General features: G+C 40.2%; 1 protein-coding gene across 1 annotated transcript in view; it reads left to right on the forward strand.

Moving 5' to 3' along the window:
* Nucleotides 1–24,852, forward strand: part of srbd1 (S1 RNA binding domain 1) — a 61,941-nt gene extending 37,089 nt beyond the window's left edge. Inside the window, exons 17-21 of the mRNA XM_022195754.2 lie at nucleotides 13,056–13,162; nucleotides 15,591–15,758; nucleotides 16,932–17,087; nucleotides 21,720–21,904; nucleotides 23,797–24,852. Coding sequence (XP_022051446.2) covers nucleotides 13,056–13,162; nucleotides 15,591–15,758; nucleotides 16,932–17,087; nucleotides 21,720–21,904; nucleotides 23,797–24,089 — 909 coding nt within the window. The 3' untranslated portion in view covers nucleotides 24,090–24,852. The remainder of the gene's footprint in view (nucleotides 1–13,055; nucleotides 13,163–15,590; nucleotides 15,759–16,931; nucleotides 17,088–21,719; nucleotides 21,905–23,796) is intronic.
* The last annotated feature ends 450 nt before the right edge of the window (nucleotides 24,853–25,302 follow it).

Consider the following 25,302-nt stretch of genomic DNA (forward strand, 5'->3'; position numbering starts at 1 on the left):
AAGTAGATAAACTTGGCTGAGGGCTGTGTCAACAGATGATGCTAAGGATGAGTAATTCAATTAATGGACATCAGGCATGACGTATGTTTGGACATTTGTTTTTGCTTATGCGATTGCTGCTCTTCATCCATATGTGCTGCTGCAGAGTGTGTGCAGATGAAGCAACCGTTGGCTCAGTGTTGATTTTGTGCATTTCAAGTGTGTATGTAATTGTGTGAGGAAGGCAAGATAAGCATTAGGTCAGTGCGGCCTGCTATTGGCATCGACTATGAATGCCGTATTGTTCTCCGTGTTTGCTAGGTCCTAGAAGAAAACAGTATGAGGGGATGGAAATTGAAAGAAAGCAAAAAGGACTGAGGATGACAAAGACGGCGAGGTCAAGTTATTAGACTGCCAGCTATTCACAATCAAACGAATATTAACTGAGTCACCAGTGAGAGTCATATAATATAGATTATATAGTTTAGGCTGTCTTATCTAATATATGGATGTAAAAATATCTGATGTAATTTAAGGAGGTATAGAAGATGGTGTAAAGTGTAGAACTTGTATTCTTTCTTCATATGTAACAATTTTTCAGGTGTAATGCTAAATTTCTGCTCCTAATGCAGATATCCATTCCATTTAATCACTGGATAATAATGAGATACAAGTATACTCTAAATCTGACTTTATTTTAATCAATCTATTCACTGTTGATTAAAAGCAACACATTTTCTAATGTCCAAAGCCAAAAACAGAATGATTGGGTTTTTTGCTTGATAAATTGTGACCAACTGTTATCACAATTGTTGTAATCACTTTTTCACGGGTCAATTAACAGATTAATTGAAAGTGTTTTCAGATGTAGTGGGAAGTTCAGTGAGTCCTCATAGGGATTAGTGGAAAGTTCCATATCAGAACTACTGAGAGGAGAGGCCGCTGCACACTCAGCCAGTGCTGTACAGTTTATACTGTAGCTAAGAGAAACACCGGTTTGTATTTATTTAGCTTTCATCAAGGTCAAAATGTTTTTTAACATTTAGTAGCTGACACTCAGGGAGAGTAAAAGACCTTTTTATATGTTGGTGTTGGCCAATATTTCATTGTTAACAAGAAAAAGAATCCAACAGTGTAAAGAAACGGCCTCAGCGGACTCTGAATGTGAGAGAGAAGGGAAGGAATGGGGGTTACAAAAGGACAGCAGAGGGTGACAAAAGTCAAAGGAAAAGGGGATAATGGTGAGATTTCTAAGTGACGAGGGAAGTGAATGTTTGAGAGTGAAAGGAGCAGGTCTTATTGTACAAGTGCTTGAGTGTGAGTGTGAGTGTGTGTGTGTGTGTGTGTGTGTGTGTGCGTTGGGTCACAGGCCCGTGTCTCTCATCACGTCCTGACTCGGACTCTCTGGGGTGTCCTGGGTTCTGCACCTCCCGCTCTCAGATCATGTGACTAGGTCAACAAATGATAATATAACCGAGTAAATAAACTGTGGGTGCTGACAGATATGAGATGGGACATGGTTCTGACCTGTGTGTGAGCTCACACAGACACACACACACTCTTCCCTCCCATCCCTTTTCACGGTCGATAGGTGACTCTGTGTGTGTTTGTACATTTAGTGTAGGCATGAGCGTGTACATGTGAGAAAAGTGCACTCATGCATATGTGTGTTCTTTTGTGTGATTCATGGCATTTTGAGCTTTCTGAAAGTTTATTGCCATTAGACCCAAAAAGCATAAGGGCAGATGTAACCCTAGACAGCTGGCACAGCATGCGCTCTCTTTCTCTCCCCCTCGGCTGACCCAGTGAGTGACAGCTCGGAGAGAAAGGCGGAAATGAGCTGTGGGCTAAAAAAGTGAGGCCCATTAAAATCAGATTGGACGTAAGTATTGGTGTGGGAACATTGTTTTCACTGCAGCACCACTGGCTGGCGGCTTTTCTGGATTTTGCCAGATACTTGTCTGAATGAAGAGCCAATGTTTCTTTCTTTTTTTTTTTTTTTTTAATAATCACTCTTAGATCACAACACCTTTTAAAAGGCTACTTCTACATTGTTGCACTTCCCAACACTTGCACAGACAAACATTGCAGGAGCCTTGCGTCCTTTAATAATTAGACACTTAATAGGTGTGGCCTTTGAACACGTCCTTCATCCGTCAGTCACCTCTTTATGTTGCTATGGTCTGTTGACAGCTGGGTAATCCCCAGGGCCACGAAACTAACTGCTACTGCAAAATACACACACAGACACACACTGCTGTGTAAGAAAACATTGCCTGCCAGCCGGATATTAAAGAAACTGTCACTCTTCTCTTCACCTCTTTCAACCGTTCTCGTTCCCCTCATTCCAAGTTTTTGCGAGAGTTTTCCTCTTCTGTTCCAGTGGCTGCCCATCATCCTTTTTATAGCATGTTTTTTTTTCTTAGTAGAGCAGAGCATCAGATGTAGGTGAAAGAATCAGAAGTTTGTGTTTGCGGCTTGCTGTCACATTGTCAGCTGTTTAAATCAGAGTCTGAATCGGGCTGTAAGCAGATCTGTTTAGACTGGCATGATTAGAATTGTAATGCTTCAGCTTCTAAAACAGGACTCTGTCTTATTGACACTTGATGATGCAGCCCATGATGAACAAACGACACATCCTGATGCTGTTTATATCCAGAGCCTAGAGTCTACATGTGAATTTAGTAATCAGATGATTTCTGGAGACACTCCTCTTTCACTCTAATGTGATTCCTTGATCCCATCACGCTTTTATTTATTGTTTGACCCCTGAAATCTTCACCCTTTACACTTTAAACTCTGCTCCCAGACCCTATTTGCAAGTCTGCTTCCAGTTTTTTATATACTGCTCTCTTCCCATCTGTGACCATCGGTATTAGGGATTGACTGATTAGTTGTTGACTGATTATTGTGTCCAATATTTGGCATTTTTCCCATTATCAGTCCAGCTGTTTTTATTGGCTGATTATGAATAATTTTAATGTGTTACTTCAGGTCTGATGCAGCCACCTCTTTGTGTGTCATCACTCTGAAGTCTTCAATCTGAAATGTCTCTCAGTCAGAGACAGCAAAAACTGAACAGGAAATACAAGCAGTTGCCACAAACCTGTAAATGAGCCTCTCTCGCCGTGGCTAAGGCTATGCTAATGGATAGCGGCTAAGGTAGAAGGCAGCAAAATATGACCTTGAAATAGTCTGGGAAAGTATTAATAATGCTCTATGGTATGGATTTTAGTGGGCAATAAAAGTCATAGCACAGAGAAAGATTGAGAAAATAGATAAGAACAGAAGTTGCAACTGTAGAAGATGAACTGATGAGTCTCAATCGATCCCTCATAAACAGAGGAGAATCTTAATTTACTCACTCTTATTCTTATTTTACATTATCAGTTAGTCACCCTTATTAATTAAAAGGCCTAGTTATGAATGACAGTTTCCCTCCTATCACATGCTATTAAATCATTGCACATAATGTATGTTGGCTCCAAATGTCAGTTATCTGCCTTTTCTTGACCCCCAATTATCAACATCAGTCTTGGCCTTGAAAAACCCCATATCAGTCAATCCGTAATCTGTATAAAATGATGTAATCTCCTAATGTTTGGGGTCCACTAAGCTTCACAGATTCTCTTTCTCTATTGCTAAGACAGGATATGCCAGAATACCAATAAAACACCCGACTGCAGCACACTTCAGATTAGATGAACACCAACTCTAGTCTCTATTTAGAAGTTGTTCAGTATCAAAAATGTCATATTTGTGTTTCTGAGCAAGAGTTGATGAGTTTTCCCACCGACCGTCATGCGTGTTTTTCCACCTAAACAGGGCAGCTGAAAAACCGAGTCTCCAAGCGCATTTGAAACAACTTAAAAATGGAGCTGACTGGATTTTAAGGTTTTGCCTGCAGCTAGGGCAAGTGATGTCACTTTCACGCTGAGACCACTAACCCTTATATTGCTGTGTGTGTGTGTACGGCTGTGCGAGTGCGTTTGCTTGAGCATGTTGCCTTTCACTCTTGAATGGTCGTGCCTACAGGGGAGACAGGAGCAGACAGAGCAGAGGGACGGAAGAAGAGCCAGAAATGGAGGCTTGACACTGATTGATAGTTCCTGCTTCGGCTTTTTGAGTCGTGGGAAAAAAAGCAAAACACCGGCTCTTAAAGTGTACATTTGGGAGAGAATCTGCCTGACATTATCTGATACCATTTTAATTATTTCCTCTTGATGTGTCACAGCATGTTTTTCAGTGTTCATGCATTTAGTGCAAGTGTGAGATGAGGGAATCTTGTGTTTTTGCTTGTGTAATGGATTTACACGGGCTGATGCCAATTGTCTACTTATTGGACAATTTATAATACATCTACTGGCTGTTGTCACGTCAGGCTGCTTATTCTAGGGCTTTTCGCTTTTTCTTTTTCTTTTTTTTCCCCTTTTTACCAAATGCTTTATATAGAAGAGAATTAAACCACTGGTTGAAGAACAAAACGCACACCAGAAAAGTCAAATTGGGTTAGATTATAAACAGAATGGTTTAATTAAAGATTTTTTTAAAAATGAAATTGAGAAATAGAGGTGTATCTTTGGATACTGAGAATGATGGCTTGAAATCACCTGATTAAAGATTTATATGACAAGGAACCTTTTTTTCTTAAAAAGTGCACAAATTGCTTCCAGCTCTTCCTATTTTATCTAATGGAACATTTGGTAAAACACTTTGTCCAAATATTCCATTCTGATTTTATTTTAAGTAAGGAATCCTGCTGATGTCATTTCGACTTCCTGTGCTTGTCTTGAAGCTTATTCTGTTCTGATTTTCTCATGCTCTGTTTTGCAGTCCCTCGGGTAATATGTGGGTGTTTGTGTGTTTGAATATGTGGATAGTTAAATATCAGTCATAAATCAACAGGTGAAAGTGATATGACGGCACGGAGATGGTTTTATGTTTTTCCAACACCTTTCTTCGAACCCTAATGGCTATTTCTCAATTTCCTGCAACTCGCACACAGTCATACACACACACACACATATATACTAAGCCAAACTTACGTGCCTAGAATAGTACACAACAAGCTAAAGAGGGAGTTTTCAGAGGCCTTAAAGAGGCTGTCAGTCAAGAACAACCTGACCTTCAGATAACCTCAGGCACCTTGTTCATTTGTGCATAGTCCACTGATTTTCTAAGAATGAATGACGTGAAGTAGCAATTTCACTCGCACAGGGAGCTCACGTTTAAACAGAGCCACTGTCCAAATATGTATTTTACCCTTTAGCTGTCCCAGATATGTTAGAGCTTTTCAAATACAAGCCAACTTCTGCCTTTACGGTAGCTCAACACCTCATTCCAGTTTGGTATCTTCTTTATTTTGAAGTTTGCTCTCCCCATTTGTGTGGTATTTTTGATGCCAAGCACAGTGTGCAACATACAGAGCTGGTGGGAGAATTGTAAACAGTTAGTCTGATTCAAACGACACAGAGTTTAAAACCACGTCTGTTTTTAATGCAGCATCCTCTAGAGGCTTTCTGGTGTTTTCATCAACAAGAGCAAACTAAACACTGGAGGCGGTGACTCAAACTATTTAGACTTTTCTTTCTCCAGCCACTAGATGCATTTAAATGAGCATTATTTTGAATGTGGTTAAAGCAGAGACATCATTGTATCAATCTGTCCTTATCTATACATAACTACCAGTTTATATTGATAATAGTAGTAATGGCACTAAGGAAGTTTTATCTCAAATCAGACATTGCACAAACATAAACTAACTTTTACCCTAACCTTACTGTTTCTCGCTGCTGAGTTTCTGGACTGCTGTCATTGAAAATACTTGCTGTTGTGGGTGAAGAAATGTTGGCTGAAGCATCAGCGACCCCAAAAACTCTACTTTCCCATCCGCTGTTCATGTCTTTAAACTGAAGCAACCATCTTCGTTTGCCTCTTCACTTTAGTTGCACCAATTTTATGTTTCCTTTAAACTATTCCTGTGGTGCTATGATTGCATAAGGACTTTCTCGAAGTTTTTTGCTTTAGATCGTTCACCATGTTGTTGATGCTTCTGTTAACAATGGTATTAATACTATTTGGTCTCTGCTTTCCTAATCTTTTTTGCTGGATTTCTCAATTATTGTGTCATAACTTCCGGAAACCAAATGTTTCCTTTTATCCAGAGACCTCAGTCCTGTTTAAGATTTTTAAGAACTGCACAGAACCATTAGATGTTTATTGAATGTCTGAGTCTATCTTTATGACTGGCTAAGTGTGTATTTATTAATCGCCATCACAAACTGATCTATATTTACTTCTACTCAGCTTTTTTTTACGCTTTTCACTGCTGCACATGCATGAGGAAAAGCCTGTGCGCTTGGAGTGTCCCTTCCTACTTGCACTTGTTGCAATCACCACTACCTTGTTGTATGGTTTCTGTCCAAACCCTTGTGTGGACTTGGACTAAATTTTTGTCAAATTGCAGGCAGCACTTTAACATGGGAAACGGTTTGTTTAGTTAATAAGCTTCAGTGTCCCGCCGGCGGTACACCTACTAATTTGCATAGGAATTTCACGAATGTCCGAAGGCTGCAAACGCGAATATATAAACACTATACGCCGATGGAAAGCTTAGATTCTCATGAATCCGCCGGTATAAACCACTTTCAGATGTGATTACCACAGCGGGTAATATAAACACATTTGTCCGAGAAACAACGAATATTCATCCATCCGTTCTCTATACACGGCTTCAACGCACACAGCGCGACTCACATTTCCGGGTTCATTATTACACACAGATGAAAATATTCCACACAAAACGGCCATAATCCAACCTTGGACATCCAGACGACACAAGCCAGTAAACTATTTTGTCCAAAACATGTCCTGAAGTCGGTATAAAATCCACGAATCGGTCGTTTTCAAGGAAATGCACCTCGCGATGCGTGTCCAATATTCCCTGTATTTCTCATCATATTTTTTATGTACAAATAGAATATTAGCGATTTTTTTTTTTTTTGTACTGAAAATGGCTGGAATTGACTGCAGCTTACAGCCATGGCCATAAGTTTGGACACAAGTACCATGACGCTTGTGAATCTTAGAAAATACCACAAAATTGTCACTTACAATACAGTACACAACTCCTGAGAACTATATTAAGTTTCATATTTAAAAAAAACATCAAAAGAGTTTGGTGTCATTTTGTTATTCTTACCAAATTCGGTTGTGAAAGTACTGCATTTTTTTTGTTATTTCCTTCTAATATTATGTTTTGGGAACAAAGTTGTTCCAATTGTTGGAATTTATTGATAATATTATATCCCTTGTTGATTTGTTGACTAATTAAACTGGTGCTGTCAAAAAATATTAGTTATGTTCTGTAATAGACATCAAAACAGACATAGGAAGTCATGCTGTGTCCAAACTTATGGCCATGGCTGTAAAGGGTTAAATGACACTGGAATTGCTGTACGGAACATCTTAAATTCTTCTTATCAATTTTCAAATTCAACGTGCCTTTAAATGTGAGAATAAGTTGCTCTTGTAAATATACCAGATCGAGCAATAATGTTTATCAACACTATCTTTCATCAGCCTGGTTGCTTGTTGAATTGTGGGTAGCGACTCCTCGCATTCAAATAATACATACGAGAAAGTAAGCCTAATTTCCAAGACGGGAAAGTAAGTTCCTCACGTACTACTTTAAATGCAATAAAGAAAAGCCCAAAGGACATCTGATCCTACAGTTTGTAATCTCCCCTCAGGCTCTTAATACATGCAGCCATTCAGGCTCCAGCACAGTTCCTCCTGCCAAGCTCTTAGTGGCATCATTCATATTCGGCATTTCAGTCTGTTGTCAGTCCAAAGATCTCTGCCGTCATTATCAATCAACACCTCGACTTTTAGCAGTTGCTTCGCCTCCTCTTTTACGCTCTCGCTCTTGTAACTGGTTGCTTTAGATTATGTGTCATGACTCCATGTGTGGATGTGTGTCTCGCAGAAAAGGACGACAACGTCTCTCTCAGTGAAACGCCTCTCAAAAAAAGCTTATTTTGCTTTTCTCACCTTCTCTGCATTTTTCACCACTGTCCTTTTCCTCTCTCTCCTGATTGACATGCGGTAACTCGGCAGCGTTTAAGCACTCGAGGTGCAGACAGAAGCACTTTGTTCGTGCGTATTGGTTGGCTGGCTCCAGCTGGTTTCCGGCCAATCCAAATATGACCTTCACACATCGGGATCCAGTCCATTGGTTCTGGATGATTTTGAGGTTTTGGGTCTGTGAGGTGGAACCAAGGAATGAGGGAGTGGAGGTGAAACTGGATAGTAACATATCTGTCTTTACTCGCTGATCTGTCTTTGTTGCCCCACTCCAACTTGCAGTTCTAATCTTAATACTAACAATTAGTGAAAGCTAAGCTAAAGGCGGTGTCATCTTTCAAAATAAATGCTCAAAGTTGTGATTTTTAAAGCCCGTCAGCAAGTTCATCTTGACATGAAATGAATGAAAGCAGCACAAAGGGTAAAGCAGGGGGATGCTTGGATTGAGAGATGAGAAGATACAGGACGTCATGCTCCACTGGTGCTTTTAGTGCCACTGTAAACTAAGCGAGAGAGCCATGCGGGCCTCTGCTGTCTAGATGTCAGACTCACACATGCTGGATTGTGTGTATGTATGCTTAATAGAGCAGAACTCGCTCGTGTTCTGTAACAGTTAGTCTTTTCCACTCCGGCTCTGGCACATTAAATCACCGCCGCTGGTGCCAGAGACACACTCCTCTAAATCTGTGTCTGTTGATTTGCCCGATTGCCTGGTTTTCTCTTTAACTAGAGTATTCTGTTCACACTGTAACCTTAAAAAAAAAAAAAAACTTGCTTTCCTCATTGTGTGTGTCTGTGTTTTAGCTGCCTGGGACAGTGTTTATGATATGAGTCAATATATAAATGCAGGACTTTTTGTGAAATAGTTGACAGATATCATAGTTGACATTTTTGCTGTTTGTAAAGACACGATCATAATAAACATAAAAACATAATTTTTTTTTTGCTTTTGTTTGAAAATGTCTGTAAGATATATTCCGTGGGACTTCAAAAGTCCCTCAATTAATATATTGGCCTATATATTTGAATGCATGGAAGCACATTTTTATTGTGTACAGGGAGTCTTTGACCCCAAGTTATGCTTTCTTTGCTGGGCAAGGTGGCTATTATTGATTATTGATTAATAATATCTCAGTTTCTGTTAATTGCATAGAAATAAAAGCTTGTGCCATTTATGAGTAGTGCAGCCAGTAGCATACTATAATCAGTAAATGTCGTGTTTTGTATCTAGGGAGTGATTTTTACAATTTTTGATTTTTTTTTTTGGGATTCTCCTTGAAATGAAGCAAAAAAAAGTCTGTTTTTGACATATATGCCCGTGTAATTTCAGACACATAGCTGAGGTTTAGTAATATTTTAAAAAAATGCAGTTGTTAGTGTCAGACTTTGATTAGGTTTCAATTAGGAGGATTGCTTTACTGCATGCTTTTGATTTTAATCATATTACTTTGTACCAGAGAGGGAAACCCCACACACCATGTCTTTTAGCAAATCATTATACAGTCATTAACGAGAAAGAAAAACTTTATTTACACAGTTAGAGTCCATTTCATGGGAAATGGAGGAAACCAATGGCTTGTATACACGTATATACAGACATAATACATACGCTGTTAACAGGTCATAAGTATGTCCTCAGCTGGCGCAATTTTTAACCTGAAAATGTAGGAAATCCAACCGTTGTTCAAATCAACATTCAATCCAGCAGTAATTTAGAATAAAATGTTAGTGTTGGGTAGGATTTGCTTCCGAAACCCTTTTTCCTAATCAGCTGTGGCCTAACAGTGTCATGTAGTTGGTGTTTATTAACTTTGATGCCGTGTTCATATATTACCCCAATAATTTCCTGTTTTACTGGATTAGTGGATTACAGCTGAAGTGTTTCAGTTCGGTTTTTCCCATCCCCGATGCACATGCACTTCAGTGTTTGCAGCTACAATACCTCAGATCGTCTCGTGCTCCTCCCACCTCTATAAGGTTTCAATAAGAATGTGACAACACATTCATTGGGTTTTTTTTTTTTACTGCAGGTTAAAACTCACACCGCCTCGCACGCCTCCACCTTTCTCGTGTGAAAACATTCTTTTCTGGTGTGACATTACAGGTGATTTCCTCTTTGCCTTCTCTGAGTGTCTTCTCGGTTCATATCCACTCTCCAGAAATCATAAATCTTTCAGTCTTAGTTTTATGGGAAGTTCTTCTTGTTTGGAAAGTTATTTTTATTGTTTCCAAAAGGCCTCTGGCTATAACACCTCGGCTCACTGAGGCTGCAGATCACCAAATTAGTCAGCAGGGGTGCAGTACTGTCTGCTTATCTGTTCTTATCTCCTCTCCGCTGAATCAAACATTATTCATCTCCCTAATTATTGCAGGCTGGGCTTGGAAAGCTGCTGTTTATATCGCTGTAATTGGCTTAAAGGAAGTTGTTGCAAACATTAGAAGTACAAGATGTCTGTGTAGGTTCTCATTTATCCAGGTCATGGTTATCCAAAGTAGTTTAAATCAGTCCACTGGACTTTAAGAAAGTTCCTTGAAGATGTTTCACCTCTCATCCAAGAGGCTTCTTCAGTTCATCTTCAGTTTTCTTAAAGTCCAGTGGGTTGACTTAAACTACTTTGGATTAGAAGTACAAATTAAAACAGAGTTAGTAAAGAGACTTTAAAAGGAAACGACAAGCACTAATAAATGTACCAAACTGCTAACAGTGCTAGGAGCAGTATTCAGATCCACAGTCAAAAATTCAAATCTTCTGAGATTATTAACTGTAGACCAATAACATGAAACAAATAGCCAGTTCTTGGTGATGATCGTGTTTTTTTTTTTTGTTTTTGTTTTTTAATTGAAGCTGGTGTAGTTAGACACAGTTGAAGAACCATGGACCTTCTGTACCATCCAGTATAATATGACTTGACAGCCATTTTTCCTGTTCCTGGGGACTACTATGTTATTTATGTCGTCTATTGGTGATTGGTAGTAGCTCATCTAAGCTCTTTCTTATTCTTTGCAGTGTCATGCACCATTTCTTAAATCATGTGACTATTCCTTTCTGATTTATTTACTAGATTTTTATAAATGGAAAGAGTTTCTGACTGTTATATTACACAATGCTGGGTCACAAAGAGGTACACGGCAGAATAAAAAGGAAACTGTGTTCATAAAGTAATCTGTCAAGAACACAGATGTCAGCAGAAACTTTTTGTTGATTAAATGTTGACACAGTGTCTTTCCTCATTCTCTCAGCTTCACATCTTGGCAGCGAGATTGTGGAAAATACCTAGAATATCTTTAATTTATGCAGCCCATCCCATAATTTGGATTGGTGTGGACAGATATTTGATACGGCATTTTTACTTTGCTTTGGCTCAAGGATTTTTGTTCTCCTCAGTTTCTCTTCTTGATTGTTGGAAGCTATATCCTTACAATTTGCAGATGGGTTGTGGTGATGTAACATGATATTGTGAGTATTTATTGTGGGATTTATTGTAACTAATCAGATGATGATTAGGTGTGATAGGGGGAAGAAGTGGAACTGACTCTCAGTTTCATTTGCAAAAGCGTAAGACTTAGAAATGTTTGTATTTAAAGTAAGAACTAATCGGCTAATGAAGGCACCAGAATCAGAGGCTGCAGTGTTGTGATTTTGTAGAAGAAGCTGAAAGAACAGGGCACAACATTTAGTATTAAATAAAAGATAACATGCTTCTGTCATGTCCTACCGACTGTTAGAATTATACATGTTTCATAATGAAGGATTGGGCGCCAATACTAGACCTTTTACAATGAATTCAAACCAGCGAACGTCTCTTAAAGCTTAGTTCAGTGCGTTCTACCTGCCTCAGCTTCCCTCTCTGTCCTCATCTGTCCTGCCACTGCTGACAGAGGAGGGTGTGTTTGCTAGCTGGTGGTGTCGTTATCTGTTTACAAGTCGGTGTTTGTTCAGATCTGATCGTGTTACAGGACGACCCATGCTAGTCTCAGTCATGTTCATACACATGACACACATAAACACACACACACACACACAGTCCAACGGTAGTCTAGTTTAGAGTGTCAGCTAATCCTCAAGCACTTGCTGAGGCATCAGTCTCCAGCTGAACTCTTTGGTTTTTGGCCTCGTCCCACCACAGCCCCGGGCCTCGTTTCTGCCTGCTAGACCTCGTAGAATTTCTTTAATCTGATTTCTTTATTAATGGTAATGTTTTATTGTTGCCCTCTTTCCTTTTTACTTTCCTCCCTGCTTCATATTACTAAAAAGACTCCAGTTCTTTTGGAAAATATCTTCTAGAAATGGTCGATTGGCTGCCGTTTGAGAAGTGTGAAGGGTTCATTTGGAGGATCTTTATTGACAGAGAGCTACACTAACAAGAACAGTGTATTAGCGGGAAAGATTGTTGACAAGCCAAACTAAACATTCTCGACTCCCTTTTCCCTCCTGCACTCGTCCGTCTGTCAATCAGCTCTCTAAGAGTTTTTTTGTTCCTCTGAGTCCTACTTGCTGTACTACCTGTCAATCACAGCTGCCTTGTCTCAGCGTATCAGTATTGCATTATAACATATTTATCTCTTTAAAAATGAAATTTTACTAATTCCCTTTGGGAAAATTGGTTACACTGGACCAAATACTAGCACAGAAGAAATGGAATATAATTATGAATGAATATGCAGCCTGGGGATTATGTAAACAGGACGTGATTATGTAAAACCAATAAAAAAAACTTGCAATAAAATGTATTGGGTGGACCAGTTTAAGGAATATGTGACTAAATATTATAGCACTGGGATGGCAAAATGCAGCAATGTTAGCTTTAGAATAATGCCAACACATTTTCTGCAACTTTTTTTAGCGTCCCTAAAAGATTTGACAAATTGTCGACCAAGAAAATGCCTAAAAATACTTATGTCTGTGTGTTTTAGAATGTCACCTGAAAACGCCATTTAATATTGTTTTGTCTGGTCAAACCGTCTGATGAATCTTAAATGTGTTTCCCCAGCATGATGTGTCGGCTGGAGCTCTGAAGGCAGCGCTGGATGGAGTGGTGCAGGAGTGTGTGAGCTTTGTGGGGGTGGACATCAACATCTGCTCCGAGATGCTGATGAGGTAGACGACACTGAAAGACACACACAGCACCGTGTTAAAGATTTAGACACTAATCGCACTGCTGCCCTGTATAGAATGTATTTATTGATCACTTACTTATGCAAAGAGCAAACAGAAAGCAAATTAATATTTGGTGAAAGCTGCTTTTGCCTTAAAACAGCGCTGGTTGTCATGGATACACAGTTCTTCTATGTTCTTTTATGATTAGGATTATGAGAACGGGGGGACCAAAGCGTCTGTTGCAGGGCTCCTCCTTCAACTTATTAGCCAAATATAGAGCTAAATGCCCCTCTTCAGTCTTTATTTCGACCTCTATACCCTCATTCTGCTTTTTCTATCATAGTTGGTAATTTTGCTGTTTTCATGGCCGCCTGTAACCAAACACCACATGGCATTTTTACAGAAACATTCTTCCAAATATTATTTATACATTTGAGTAAAATTGAAAGTTATTTCTAAAGATATTGTAGTAAACCTGTTGACTACTTTATATTAAATAAGTCAGAAAGCCTTGGAGTCTTCCAGTCTTTCCTTCAGGAGGAAATGACATCATGTGGAGCAGGTCATGTGATCTGGAATTAACACACTTCCTGGAGAGGTGTGTTTGTAACGGGTAACTTAGTGGAAAGTGACTTCTCGGACGCAGATACAATCTGTTATTTTCCATTTAAAATTTGATATATTGCCAAAAAAGAAATATCTGTCATGATTATCTCAACTTAATAAAAAGAAAACAATCAAAACTATTTTTGAATAAGCTCATTTTATTATTGTTTAGCTGATTAGAAGGTGGTTGTTGTTAAACCTGGACCATTATTTAGTGGATATTTTAGTGATATCCAGTCATTCTTAATTAAAAAAATGATTGTTCCCAAAATAAATAATTATAGAATTTGTAAAAACATGATCATAATGAACATAAAAAGCATTAGTTTTTTTACTTCTAATAAAAATGTATGAAAGATATATCCCGTGTACTTAAAGTCTCTCAGTTATATAATGACCCCCTTGCTGCAAGTCGATGCATTCCTTTGGTTTATGTTTAAAACTCCAGAAGTCTAAAAGTTTTTGAGACCGTCATCAGTACTGTATTTTTAAAGTGGAAATGCTCAGCCATCTAGGTGACTGCTTATTTTGCTCATTATATAACTTCCAGCAGTTAAAAATAAATAATTTGTATATGTTAGCAAGATTAAAAAACAGCTTGATATTTATAGTAGGGATATTTAGTGACTCATGCTTTGTGTTTGGCCTCTGAATCAATTTTGGACCAATCAGATGCTTTCCTGATGTAACTACATGATGGATAAAAATCAGAGCATCTAAAGAGCTTGACATCTTTGCACAGTTCTCTACACTGTGTCCTCACAAACAAATGCATGTGTGCGTTGAAGCACTGTGTCCTGCAGACACACATGCAGATTCTGAGAAAGAGATGAAATAGGGCTCAGACCCTTGACATACTTTCCCTCGGCAGTCACAACATGGCAAAGCTTCATTCACACTCGTGCACGGGAGCATGCTCGATGCACACACACACACAAACACACCGACGGCATGCCAGCTTTCTGTTTAGACTATGCTTCACACCCTGGCCCCACTTACTGGGCTGACTGGAATCAACAGAGGGGATTAGGCATGGCAGACACAGTTCCACACACAGAAACATACATGCAGACAGGGAAGCATTTACACATGTGTCATGTCATTAACTGAAAACACTGCACATGTGCATTTGTTTGCTGCAACTTGTCCAATCCATACTGCACACACAGTCACACACTCATGCTATGGATGCACTTTTTTGTGGCTGAGACAAACGGTATAAAATGAGCTGGCATTAGCGGTAAAGCAGCCATCAGGTCATCTGTTTACCTGTCTGCTCTGCAAGTGAGCTTTTTCCACTCCTGCTAGAAGTTAAGCTACACACACTTGCACACGTTAAGCACACACAGACGTGTTGATGACTGAGGTATTATGTGGAGTGTTGACATAGCAGTGTGTTTTAGCATGAGTGAGTCACTGTGGGCATTAACAGAGCCGGCCTAATTGAGTTTCAAATCGCCTCTCTTCTTTGCTCGGCCCAAACTGGACAAATATACTCACTAAATATTGGCTCTTGTGTGTCTCTTGTGTTTCCAGTGCTTGTTTAAATGCCAGGTCACGGTCGCTGAATCTGCTCTGTTTGTTTGAGAGTGTGTAAAGCAAATACTGTGGAGCTGCGTGTTATTAGTGATGCTATCTCATTTTTAAACTAAACTTGTGTTTTCCACTGTTTAATTTTGGCCTGTACTATTTCTTTATGTTAGAATTCCAATCAAAGACCGTAGAATCAACAAAGACATCAATAAACTTCCAGTAAATCTTTGAGTAAATGGCTGATTTGAGGTATTTGTTTTCGTTTTTTGTTTGTTGTTTTATCTCTTAGGCATGTAGCTGGACTGAATGCAGGCAGAGCGCGGAGCATTGCAGAGTGGAGAGAGCAGAAAGGTCCCTTCATCAACAGAGAGCAGCTCAAACTGGTCAAAGGCATGGGGCCCAAGAGCTACCAGCAGTGTGCTGGCTTCATTAGAATCAACCCTCAAACCCTGCAGAGGTACGTACATGTATGAATGCTTTATACGCACACCCACACACACGCTCAGTTCACTCAGATGCTGCTTTTGTAACTATTCCACATTCAATTGCCAGTTGCTGAAATTTGCAACAGCAGCCTATGATTTGACTGATGTTTCTGTATCTTTCTATTTAATCATTTAGATTTACTTGCACTAGGGTTTGAAGATTGTTCAAAGCACTAAAAATGTTGCAGGAGTCATGTGTTTGCGGTGGTTATGAGAAAGATGAGATCAAGCAAAGCATCCTCTCCAGAACCTTGTAAATCCACACAAATGCAGAGGCAGTCTTGAAAAATATCGATGGTGTGTTTGCATTATTTTTAAATGGATATTTTTAATATTGTGAATGGTGCTAGCAAAGCAAACACCACTGTTTTAGGCACAAACACAAACCGCAAATACTCGACAGAGATTAATGCTGTATAATTAGAATATACATTACCTCTGAAAAGTTCCATTAATGTAGTATTCCAGATCAGTTCTACAAGTGTAAAATTTATTAAGGCTCTCTATATTGCTGTTTAGGGAAATGGGATGAGATTGCAAAATTTTGAAGCTCAGTGGTGTAATTTGTGTTTACAAGTAGCTCTTCTCTAATACCTCTGAATCCTAATCTGTGTGTATTTGGTGTTGACCCTGACACTTGAAATTTATCTAAATGACAAAGAACAATGTTTAACTTAAACATACTCCTACCCAAACACTTGATTGTTCTGTGGTGACAATAAGAATGCATTAGAAGTATGTAACTGCTTTCTCAATATGAGAAACTATTGCTACATTCAACATTTTATGTATTCCTTTTTAAATGTTAAGGAAAGTCCTTAAGTCTTCTAACTTGATGTTAACTTAATTTTTCATTTGCAAGTGTTGTTTTTGTTATTATTTTCCAGGTCGTCCCATGTTCATTTTGTGAGATTCAGTGTTGTACAGTTGTCCATTCACATGTTAAAGGTGTTAGAAGTATGAAATCGATAAATGCATATTTAAAAACACACCACTGTATTAGGGTGGGAGTAAAATGTAGTCTGTCTACATGCGGGTTACCACTCATTTAGTGAATCAAGCTTTTGATGTAAACTTATGAAAGCTGCACATACGGCTTGGACTACCCGGTGAATTTAAAATGCGCTTCTTTGTTTCCAAAACAGTGTCAAATCGTCACTTCAGCCTGAAGCAGCAGCAGCAGCGCCTGAGAAATCAGCTGCTAAGAAGGGCAAAGGAAAGACTGGAGTCAGCGTACCTACCTCATTTAACCCTCTGGATCAGACCTGCATACATCCTGAGTCCTACCACGTGGCACAGAGGTAAAATGCACACAAATACACAAACACACACACACACACACAGAGACTTGTGCAGCAGCCTACCCCACTGGCCAAAGCATGTTCAGGCTAAGATGGAGTTGATTTTGACACCATCTCATATGGGGCTGGTTATAGTGGTGGAGGGCTCTGATTTGATTTACGCAGACATGGGATACAAGAGAGGAGGCGTTGGCTTTGTGCACGTTGGTGTGTGTGTGAGAAATGATTGCTAACGCTGCTGATGCTGATATCAAAAGCACATTGAACATCTGCCCGAGACTTCTATGTCCTGTGTGTGTGTGTGGGAGAGAGAGAGAGAGACGGTCAGATAGACCGAAAAAAAGCGAGAGAGAGGGTCCTCTCTGCTGCAGCTGTAGTCACTCAACTGTGTTTAGTCTACATAAGTTCTGACACTAGTGGGTTTAAGCATTGCTCCCCTCATGTTGATGTGCCTTTAATGGCCTCTGTACATGTGTGTGTGTGTGTGTGTTGGGGGGGATGTGTCTCTGTGCACACACATGCAGATAGATTGATGTTGCTTCTGCGAAACTGTTTTTTTTTCTTTGTCGTTCCTACTTCAGCCAAGTGTCCGCGTATCTTTTGCGGATTTATGCGTCTGTGTGTTCAGTACTGTATTGTAAAGTTGTCCATCAAACGGGGCTAGAGGTTTAAAATAAGAGAGCACACATCACCACCAGCTTCTTATTTAATACATCCTCTATTCCTTTCGATTCCTCTCATGCGTGTCATTCATTTCTTGCACAGTGCATGCACACACTTGCAAATTCTCACGGCATGCATGTCCTAAAATGTACGTTTACGTTCCTGTTTGATTTTTTTCCCCACTAGTAGACACATTTTTCTGTTTCTTTTTACTGTCTTTTATTCTCAGTGATGTTGATTTCCGTATGGCTGCTGAGGTCAAATCAAAATTGCTTTTAACTACAAAAATTGACAGTTTGAAGAGAATTTACCACAAACTTTAATGCAACGTTTGCATTTGTGTAAACTTACTGTAGTAAACAAGTCTGCAATTCGAGGAATGGATGTATGGAATCAAATCTAAAAAAAGCAGAAATGAATGATGTAGTTTGCACCACACAGCTAATTTCATCTGCTTTATTTGTGCATTTAATATCCTACATCTTCGCCATGTATGTGGTAAAAAAATCACCAGTCTGCTGTGCATTTCCCCTACTTGCCCTCTGTCTGTTTTTCTCTCCCACTCAATCATTAATTTTTCCCTTCGTTTCTCAGCAATCCCCTTATTGTTGTCTGCTTTTCTATTTTTCCTGCCGTTCCGAATTCTTAATCCTGCGTTGGCAAATGTTGCATCCTTTGTTATGACTACTTTATAATCCAGGTCTGGAAATTTACTCAATTCAGCGTGGATTAATTTCTCGCTTGACATAAATACATTTACCGATGGTCTAAATTCTGCGTACTCTTGCAGAATTTAAGAAGCATATTTTTTAAAGCCTCCCGAAGTTTGTCTTGTGGTTTCACAGCACATCACGCCTCTTTAAATGCTCTGAAAGATGGTCAGTGAGGTCTAATGACAGTGCAGGAAAAGCCGTGCACGTTAGTACTTGCTCTTCCTTCAAAGTTAGACAGCCTGGCGTAGTTTTGAACTTTAAATCAGAGGGTGCACCACGCCTCTGCATAATAGACAATCATACTTGATGAGTGGGGAGCTGATTTGCCAATTTGGCTGCCTCCTCACATAAACCTTCAACTGTGGTGGTTCATCTTTGATTCATCTTGATACAACCTGAAGAAAATTTCGTCTCAGTGAATTTAGTTCAGTCTCCTAGAAAGCAGTACAAGTTGTGTGGCTTCCTGCTTCTTCCTTTGAGTTGTTGATTCAGCGTTTTTAATTTCTAAATTGACTCTTATTTTGAAATGCTTCAGAAAATACTCTCCTCTAGAGGCATGCATTTGTACACTGGTGCACATTAAACTCTCTCAAATTTAAAAGAAAGCTCAGATTGGGTGGATTATCAGATAGGAAGGCATCACAGAGATGTCTCGCTGATCTTCTCACATCCTCACCTCTAAATGATGACAACAGAAGGTTTCGAGGGGAGGATTGTGAAGGAATGCTGTGTGTGTGTGTTGATGCGTGTGTCTTTATGGTGTATAAGGAATATCATGTTCATCACATTAGAGGAACTGGATCCTCCATTACTGCTCACAGCCCACACATCAACCCTTTTTGTAACCATATACACACACACACGTATACACACAAACCCAGGAACGCAAAGGCTCAGACGTTTGTCCACCTTTTGTTTCAGTAACTGTGGAATTTGTTTGTTAGAAGTGTCACTTTCCTGTGAAGATTGTTAATATTTAGCTGTAGAAGACTCAACAATAAAACATATTTCACAGTAAAACATGAATGAAGCATATTATTGGGAGTCCCGCCCACGACATATTAGTGTTAATTTAGTGTAAAGAGGAAGGGCTCCACTCTATGATGAATATTTCTCTGATAAGCAACAGTCGGGCCAATGTTTCAGTAACACAAGACAGAGTGGGTTCTTGTTGTGGACCTGGATAAAATCTATATTATAGCCCACCCAGCCCCATGGTCACACACACAGCATTGGTAGTAATTATAGGAGTATGAACCCAACAGCGGTGGAGGCCTCAGGACTCCTGGTCCCCCTTAAATACTGACATACACCACTGAAAAATGAGATGGGAAACGCACACACACACACACCTGAAAGTAGAACCCACCACATCCTTCAGAAGATCTCCTCTCAAATCTTAAATATTTGTTGTTTTGAGCCTGTGTGCTCATACGTTTGGCATTTGAATGTTTATGTTTACCATTCTAGAAAAACTTCTGCCTCGTTGTAGATGAACAGAAGATCAGTTTTGCAAAATTTCTTTTCTAGAATGTGCCTTTTGGGGCTGACTACACACAGCAGGAAGCATTATCAGTTTGCTTATAGTAAAGGAATTCAATTCGAGTGACCTTATTTAAAAGATGTCTATGCATTTTCCTCTTCTTTCTGGTTATTCAATCAACAAAAAGTCTGCTATGCTTCAGTAAATGAAACCTCGTGTAACAAAGCTGTGAAAAATCTCTGCACATATTTCTTATTCTCAGTTAGCCGCTGGTTATTTGAGAATCACAAAAAAATTTGTGCAGAAAAACTGCAGATAAGTGTCTCTAAAGGGTTAAAATATGAGCAGGGACATTTATGATATAACACTTAGAAAACCATTATTCCCTCCTGGGCTGCATTTTACACTCTAGCGCTTCAGATGAACAGACTAAGACGTCCAAAATGGATTATGCTATCTTTAAAAATATTTGTCAACCTCTTGTACCTGGCTGGACTCCCACCAGGCGAGCTATGTGGTATGTGACTTAGACTGCTAAGCCATCAAGACACAACTGTTTCTTTTCCTGTAAAGAGATATACGGCTGGAAAGCTAAGCTGCTTTGGGAGACACAGGGGAGAGGACCTCAGCGTTAGACAGACATCCATTTTGGTCCAAAGGTGTTGTTTCCTCACCGCTAAGCCATTTCTGGCACATGCTCCGCTACTATTTTGTACCAATCTAGCTCGCCGGTGTTGAGGGATTGATTCCGCTTGTCTCTCCCTTTTTGGACGGTGGACGGTGACTTTGATGGCGGGGGCCTCTCACCTCACAGCTGTCTCATACATAGTTTGTACACAAGCCGTTTCGGGTTACACCGGCACTGTCCCCGCTACTGCCAAATGAGCATTACTGAGCAACATTGTGCATGAATCAACTTTGTGTGCGTCTGCATGTGTTTGCGCGCCCACCTGTTGCGTCCATCACGGGGTGGACAGCTGCGGAGTCTGTTTGGCGTCAGGCTGCCAGCGAGCGACATCAATCACGGACGTTACCCAGCTGGTCCACGCATGAACACATGCGCAGACGCAAATGCATTCACGTCTATCACCAGCTGTGCCAAGTGCCTACTGTAAATAGTATATACAGCGCACACACACACATCTCACATTTTTCCATAACCCCATATTTGCTGCTTTGGCTCCAGTTTGTTACTAAGCCTGTTTAGAGCGCAGACTAGCTAATTAGTTTGGATTTATATCTCGGACTGAGTGAATTTAAAATGGTGCGACCTGACTGTCTAGACATTACTGTATATGCTGGGACATTGTGTTGGAACAAAGTGATTCAAGTGTGGTTGACAGACGGGCAGTTTCATGAGACAAGGTGTCGGGGCGTTTACAGCCCGCTGTGGGTTTACCTGATTTACCAGGGGGTAAATTAAATATGTGCATTTGTACATGTGTGCGTTTTCCAGAACAGAAAGCTGCACGTTGACAGCTCATGACTTTGTGTGCACAGCTCTCACACCTCAGATCCCACTCACTTTACCTGCACTAGCTTACAACGTTTCCTTCCCTCCCTTTTTCCTACATCTTTACATTTCTCTCTCTTTTTTGACGGATCTATTTTTCTTCTCCTCGTCATTCTGCCCAGTATGTCATCACTTTTCCTCCCCTCCTCTTTCTTTCTCTTGTACTCCATCCCTCAAAGCTGTCAGCATTTTCTAGTTTTAGAAGCTTAATTTTCACACCCTGCACCGTATTTTACATGCTTGTTTTTTTTCATCTACAGGTTTCTATCCCTCGTGGGTGGGCACGTGGACCAAATTGGGAGTGCAGATCTGCGAAACTGTGTGGAGAGCAAGGTTAGGACAAGCTGTGTGGAGGACCTGGCCCGAACGCTGGACACCACACCTGAGACCCTCCAACTCATCATAGACGGCCTCACGCAGCCTCCCGGGTTTGACATAAGACAGAGTAAGACTCTCACCACTCACTTTCACACTGAGATGCTGATAGCAGCTTGTTTTTTTTAAGCAGATGAAGTCGAGATTTAATTTTGAGAAACACTAAAAGCAAGAATTCAAAGAACACTGACAAAAATTGCAAAAAGTGAACGTAAACTCAACATTTCTGCAGATGTTTTTAAAGGGCACATTCAAGATCTTAAGAGAAATTAGTGTTTGCTTGTATTTTGGATCAGTGAATGCTATTCTAAATTTTAGGCAATCTAAAGTAAGTAAAAACAAACAAACGTAGAACTCCTTTTTCTCAGTATTCTCCGGTCATACGTCTGTTTTTTGCAGATGTATTTTTGTACAAAAATCTCACTATTGACCAACAGAACTTTTGCTATTTTCAATCACAGAGAATTCCACAGACTGCAACCTATCAGTCACAGTAGCTTCTTAGTCTATCGTCTTTCCTTCATAATGTCCTTTATGGGTCCCCGCTGACTGATAGAACATCGAACGTGTATTTATCCAGCTCTTTGACTGGTTTGCTAGTTACAGCGCACACTGACTCTCCTTGCCTTTGCTATACTAGGCATGTCTTGGCAGCGTAACTTGATAGGATCTGACAGTACTGTGGCTTCCTCCCTGTAGCCCAACAATACCAGCAGTATGTTTCTGACAGGGTGTGATGGGTCCAGCAGACTGTGCTGCTGGACACAGTGTCTTTACAGACACGCACACATTCACTAATGCACAGAGAACTCTGTTTTTCTCCTTAATCTCCAGCTCTTGAGTTCAGGCACTTATAAACATACCAATAAAACCGTGCACAGTCACAAACTCTTCGATTTGTTGTGGCTCAAATTTGTAGTCTCGAGAGATTATGACAAATTTCTGTCTATTCAGTCTTTTACCTTTACTTTTCTTATCTAAAATCCTGGTGTATGAATGAAAGAGCAGTTAGTTCAAAGTCACCCAATGTAGATAAATGCGAAGTATGTTCGATTCGGCGCCAAAGAGCAGATATGAATTCCTTCCTTTGATTAATGTAAACTGAAACATACAATGCTGCTTTATGTGCAGTGTTTGATTAATATTAAGTCTCTGAGAGCTTGGATTTAGAGGATACTACTTGCCAACTGGGGGGAAAAGGGGAAATATTTTTGACCAAATATGCAATTTCTGTTAGTGTGTGGGCAGCTCCATAGTCATACATGCATTTAATATTAAATATGATCATTTCTTTAAAGAATAAGATGGCCAGTTAGCCTTGTTTTGGCAAAACGAAGATGAAAGTGAAAAAGAAATCTTTTCAGACTGATCAACACAGAGTCATTCCTGTGCTTTTTTTAATCACACTCTCCTGTTTCATACAGCATCACGTGGAGAGTTAAAAAGTTCAGGCCTGCGTTCCGCGTTGGTGCTGGCTAACTCTTCTTAAAATTAAGGAACGCAGCTTCAAGGTTCATTCTCAGGTTGGCCCTATTCGGTTGCAGTACACTACGCTCGGCCTCCTAGCCAGCGCTCAGCTGAGTAAACAGATGGGCCGAGGCTACCGCATGAAATCAGTGCTGTGGGGAGGATAATTGGACCGGACTATTTCCTGGAGCGAACGCCTTCCTTGCATGTGTTAATGTTACAGAAAGGAAAAAGATCTTATGAACAGGCAAAGTGGAAAATAGGGTTGAATCGAGCGCTGAGAAACATGGAAGTGTGTAAACACAAGTATTAAGTTACTGTTTGAAATGTAATATCTGTTTGTCATTTCTGCCCCGCCCTTTAACTTCTCTACATTCCCCCTTCCCCGACCATCTTCTCAAGCAGTTTTTTCTAGCTGCCACCCCTCCCTCCCTCCCTCCCTCACTTCCATCCAGCCACTTCACCTTTTTGACGTTCTCTCTTTGCCATCCTCAGATTTTGGGCAGGCGGACTTTAAGCGGGGGATTGTCTCAATGAGTGATCTGCAGGTGGGCACGGTGCTGACGGGCCGGGTGGAAAACACAGCTCTGTTCGGGGCTTTTGTAGATATCGGTGTCGGCCGCTCGGGCCTCATCCACAAGAGCAACATCACCCTGGACAAGCTGCCTGTCAGCCAGCGCCGCCGCAGCCTGGCTCTGGGACCTGGGGAACGGGTGGAGGTCCGGGTCCTGAATGTGGACACTCAGAGGGGACGGATTGGGTTGGACTTGATCAAGGTCCTGCAGTAGACTCTTTTAATTCCCACATTTCACTTCCTATCATTGGACTTGATTTGAGACTTGAAACTTCACACAGAACTGCTGAGAGACAAACGACTCCCTGATGGTTCCAGTGATTGTGGATGAGAACTGATATGGTTCGTTTTTACAGGAACCCTGTTAAAGTGTGTAGGAATGGCACCTTATTTTGGAGTTATAAAAACACAAATTCCACTCATGTCTGCATTTGTTTTCAAAGTCCTGCAGTTTTCAAACTGCATGTAAAAATGGTTCCATCAAAAGACTTAAAAATTCTTTAAAAATCCAACTTTAGAAATGGCAGTTACAAAATGAAAAATAGAAACGAACCTCCATACAGTTAATGGATGAGAGACTTTATTTCTCCTGTAGTGATTTTCTCCAGTACCATTTATTCTCAGTCTGTGTCATTTGAAACTGGACTTTGCTTCTGACTGAACACTAAACCTGATCAACTCAGTTCAATTCAAGTAAAAATGTCTGTCGTCTGTGTGCAGACGGGACGGCTTGAGATGGAACCCATAGTTGGTTTTAGCTTCATACTTGAACAGCTCTAGTTTATTTTTAATGTTAAATGCATTTCAGCGCTTGAAGGTTTGTTCTGTGCTGTTTGTCGAGATGGTTCTTTCTGTTTTCTCAACTGTTTGTTGTTTACTGTTTGTGAAGCGTTAACGAACCAAATGAAGGACTCACCATGTTTTCTTAGACTGTACCGAGAGTGTTTTCATCTGCAGATAAAAGTATTTCTCATATACCTTACGCTCTTCATGTGCATTTTCTCAAAAAATAAATATATCCGCAGATTTTACACTCAGAACTCGCATCGGAGAGTTGGAGGAACATGGGCGAGGATGGAAAAGACGGAAGGTAGCATGAGACGGAGGGAAAAGGAAGGTGGGAGCAGATGTGTGATGTGATGGAAAAAAGGAAAGAACACACCAGTTAAAAAACAAGTTTTTCTTCCAGACAACAGGAAAATGTGAAGAAAACATAATGAGAGGATGAGTGGGCTGGGGGGGGGAGGGTGGAGGAGGAGGAGGAGGAGGTGGGAGTGTTTCTATCTCCCAGACTGCAGTAAAGCCTGAAGGCTTTTCAGGCATCGTCCCAGACACAATCATCCCACGACACACACACACACAAACACACACACTAATCAGCTGCTTCAAAATTAATCCCAGACTCCCCATACACATTATCTAATTTG

Source organism: Acanthochromis polyacanthus, chromosome 15, assembly GCF_021347895.1.
Source record: "Acanthochromis polyacanthus isolate Apoly-LR-REF ecotype Palm Island chromosome 15, KAUST_Apoly_ChrSc, whole genome shotgun sequence".
NCBI lineage: Eukaryota > Metazoa > Chordata > Actinopteri > Pomacentridae > Acanthochromis > Acanthochromis polyacanthus.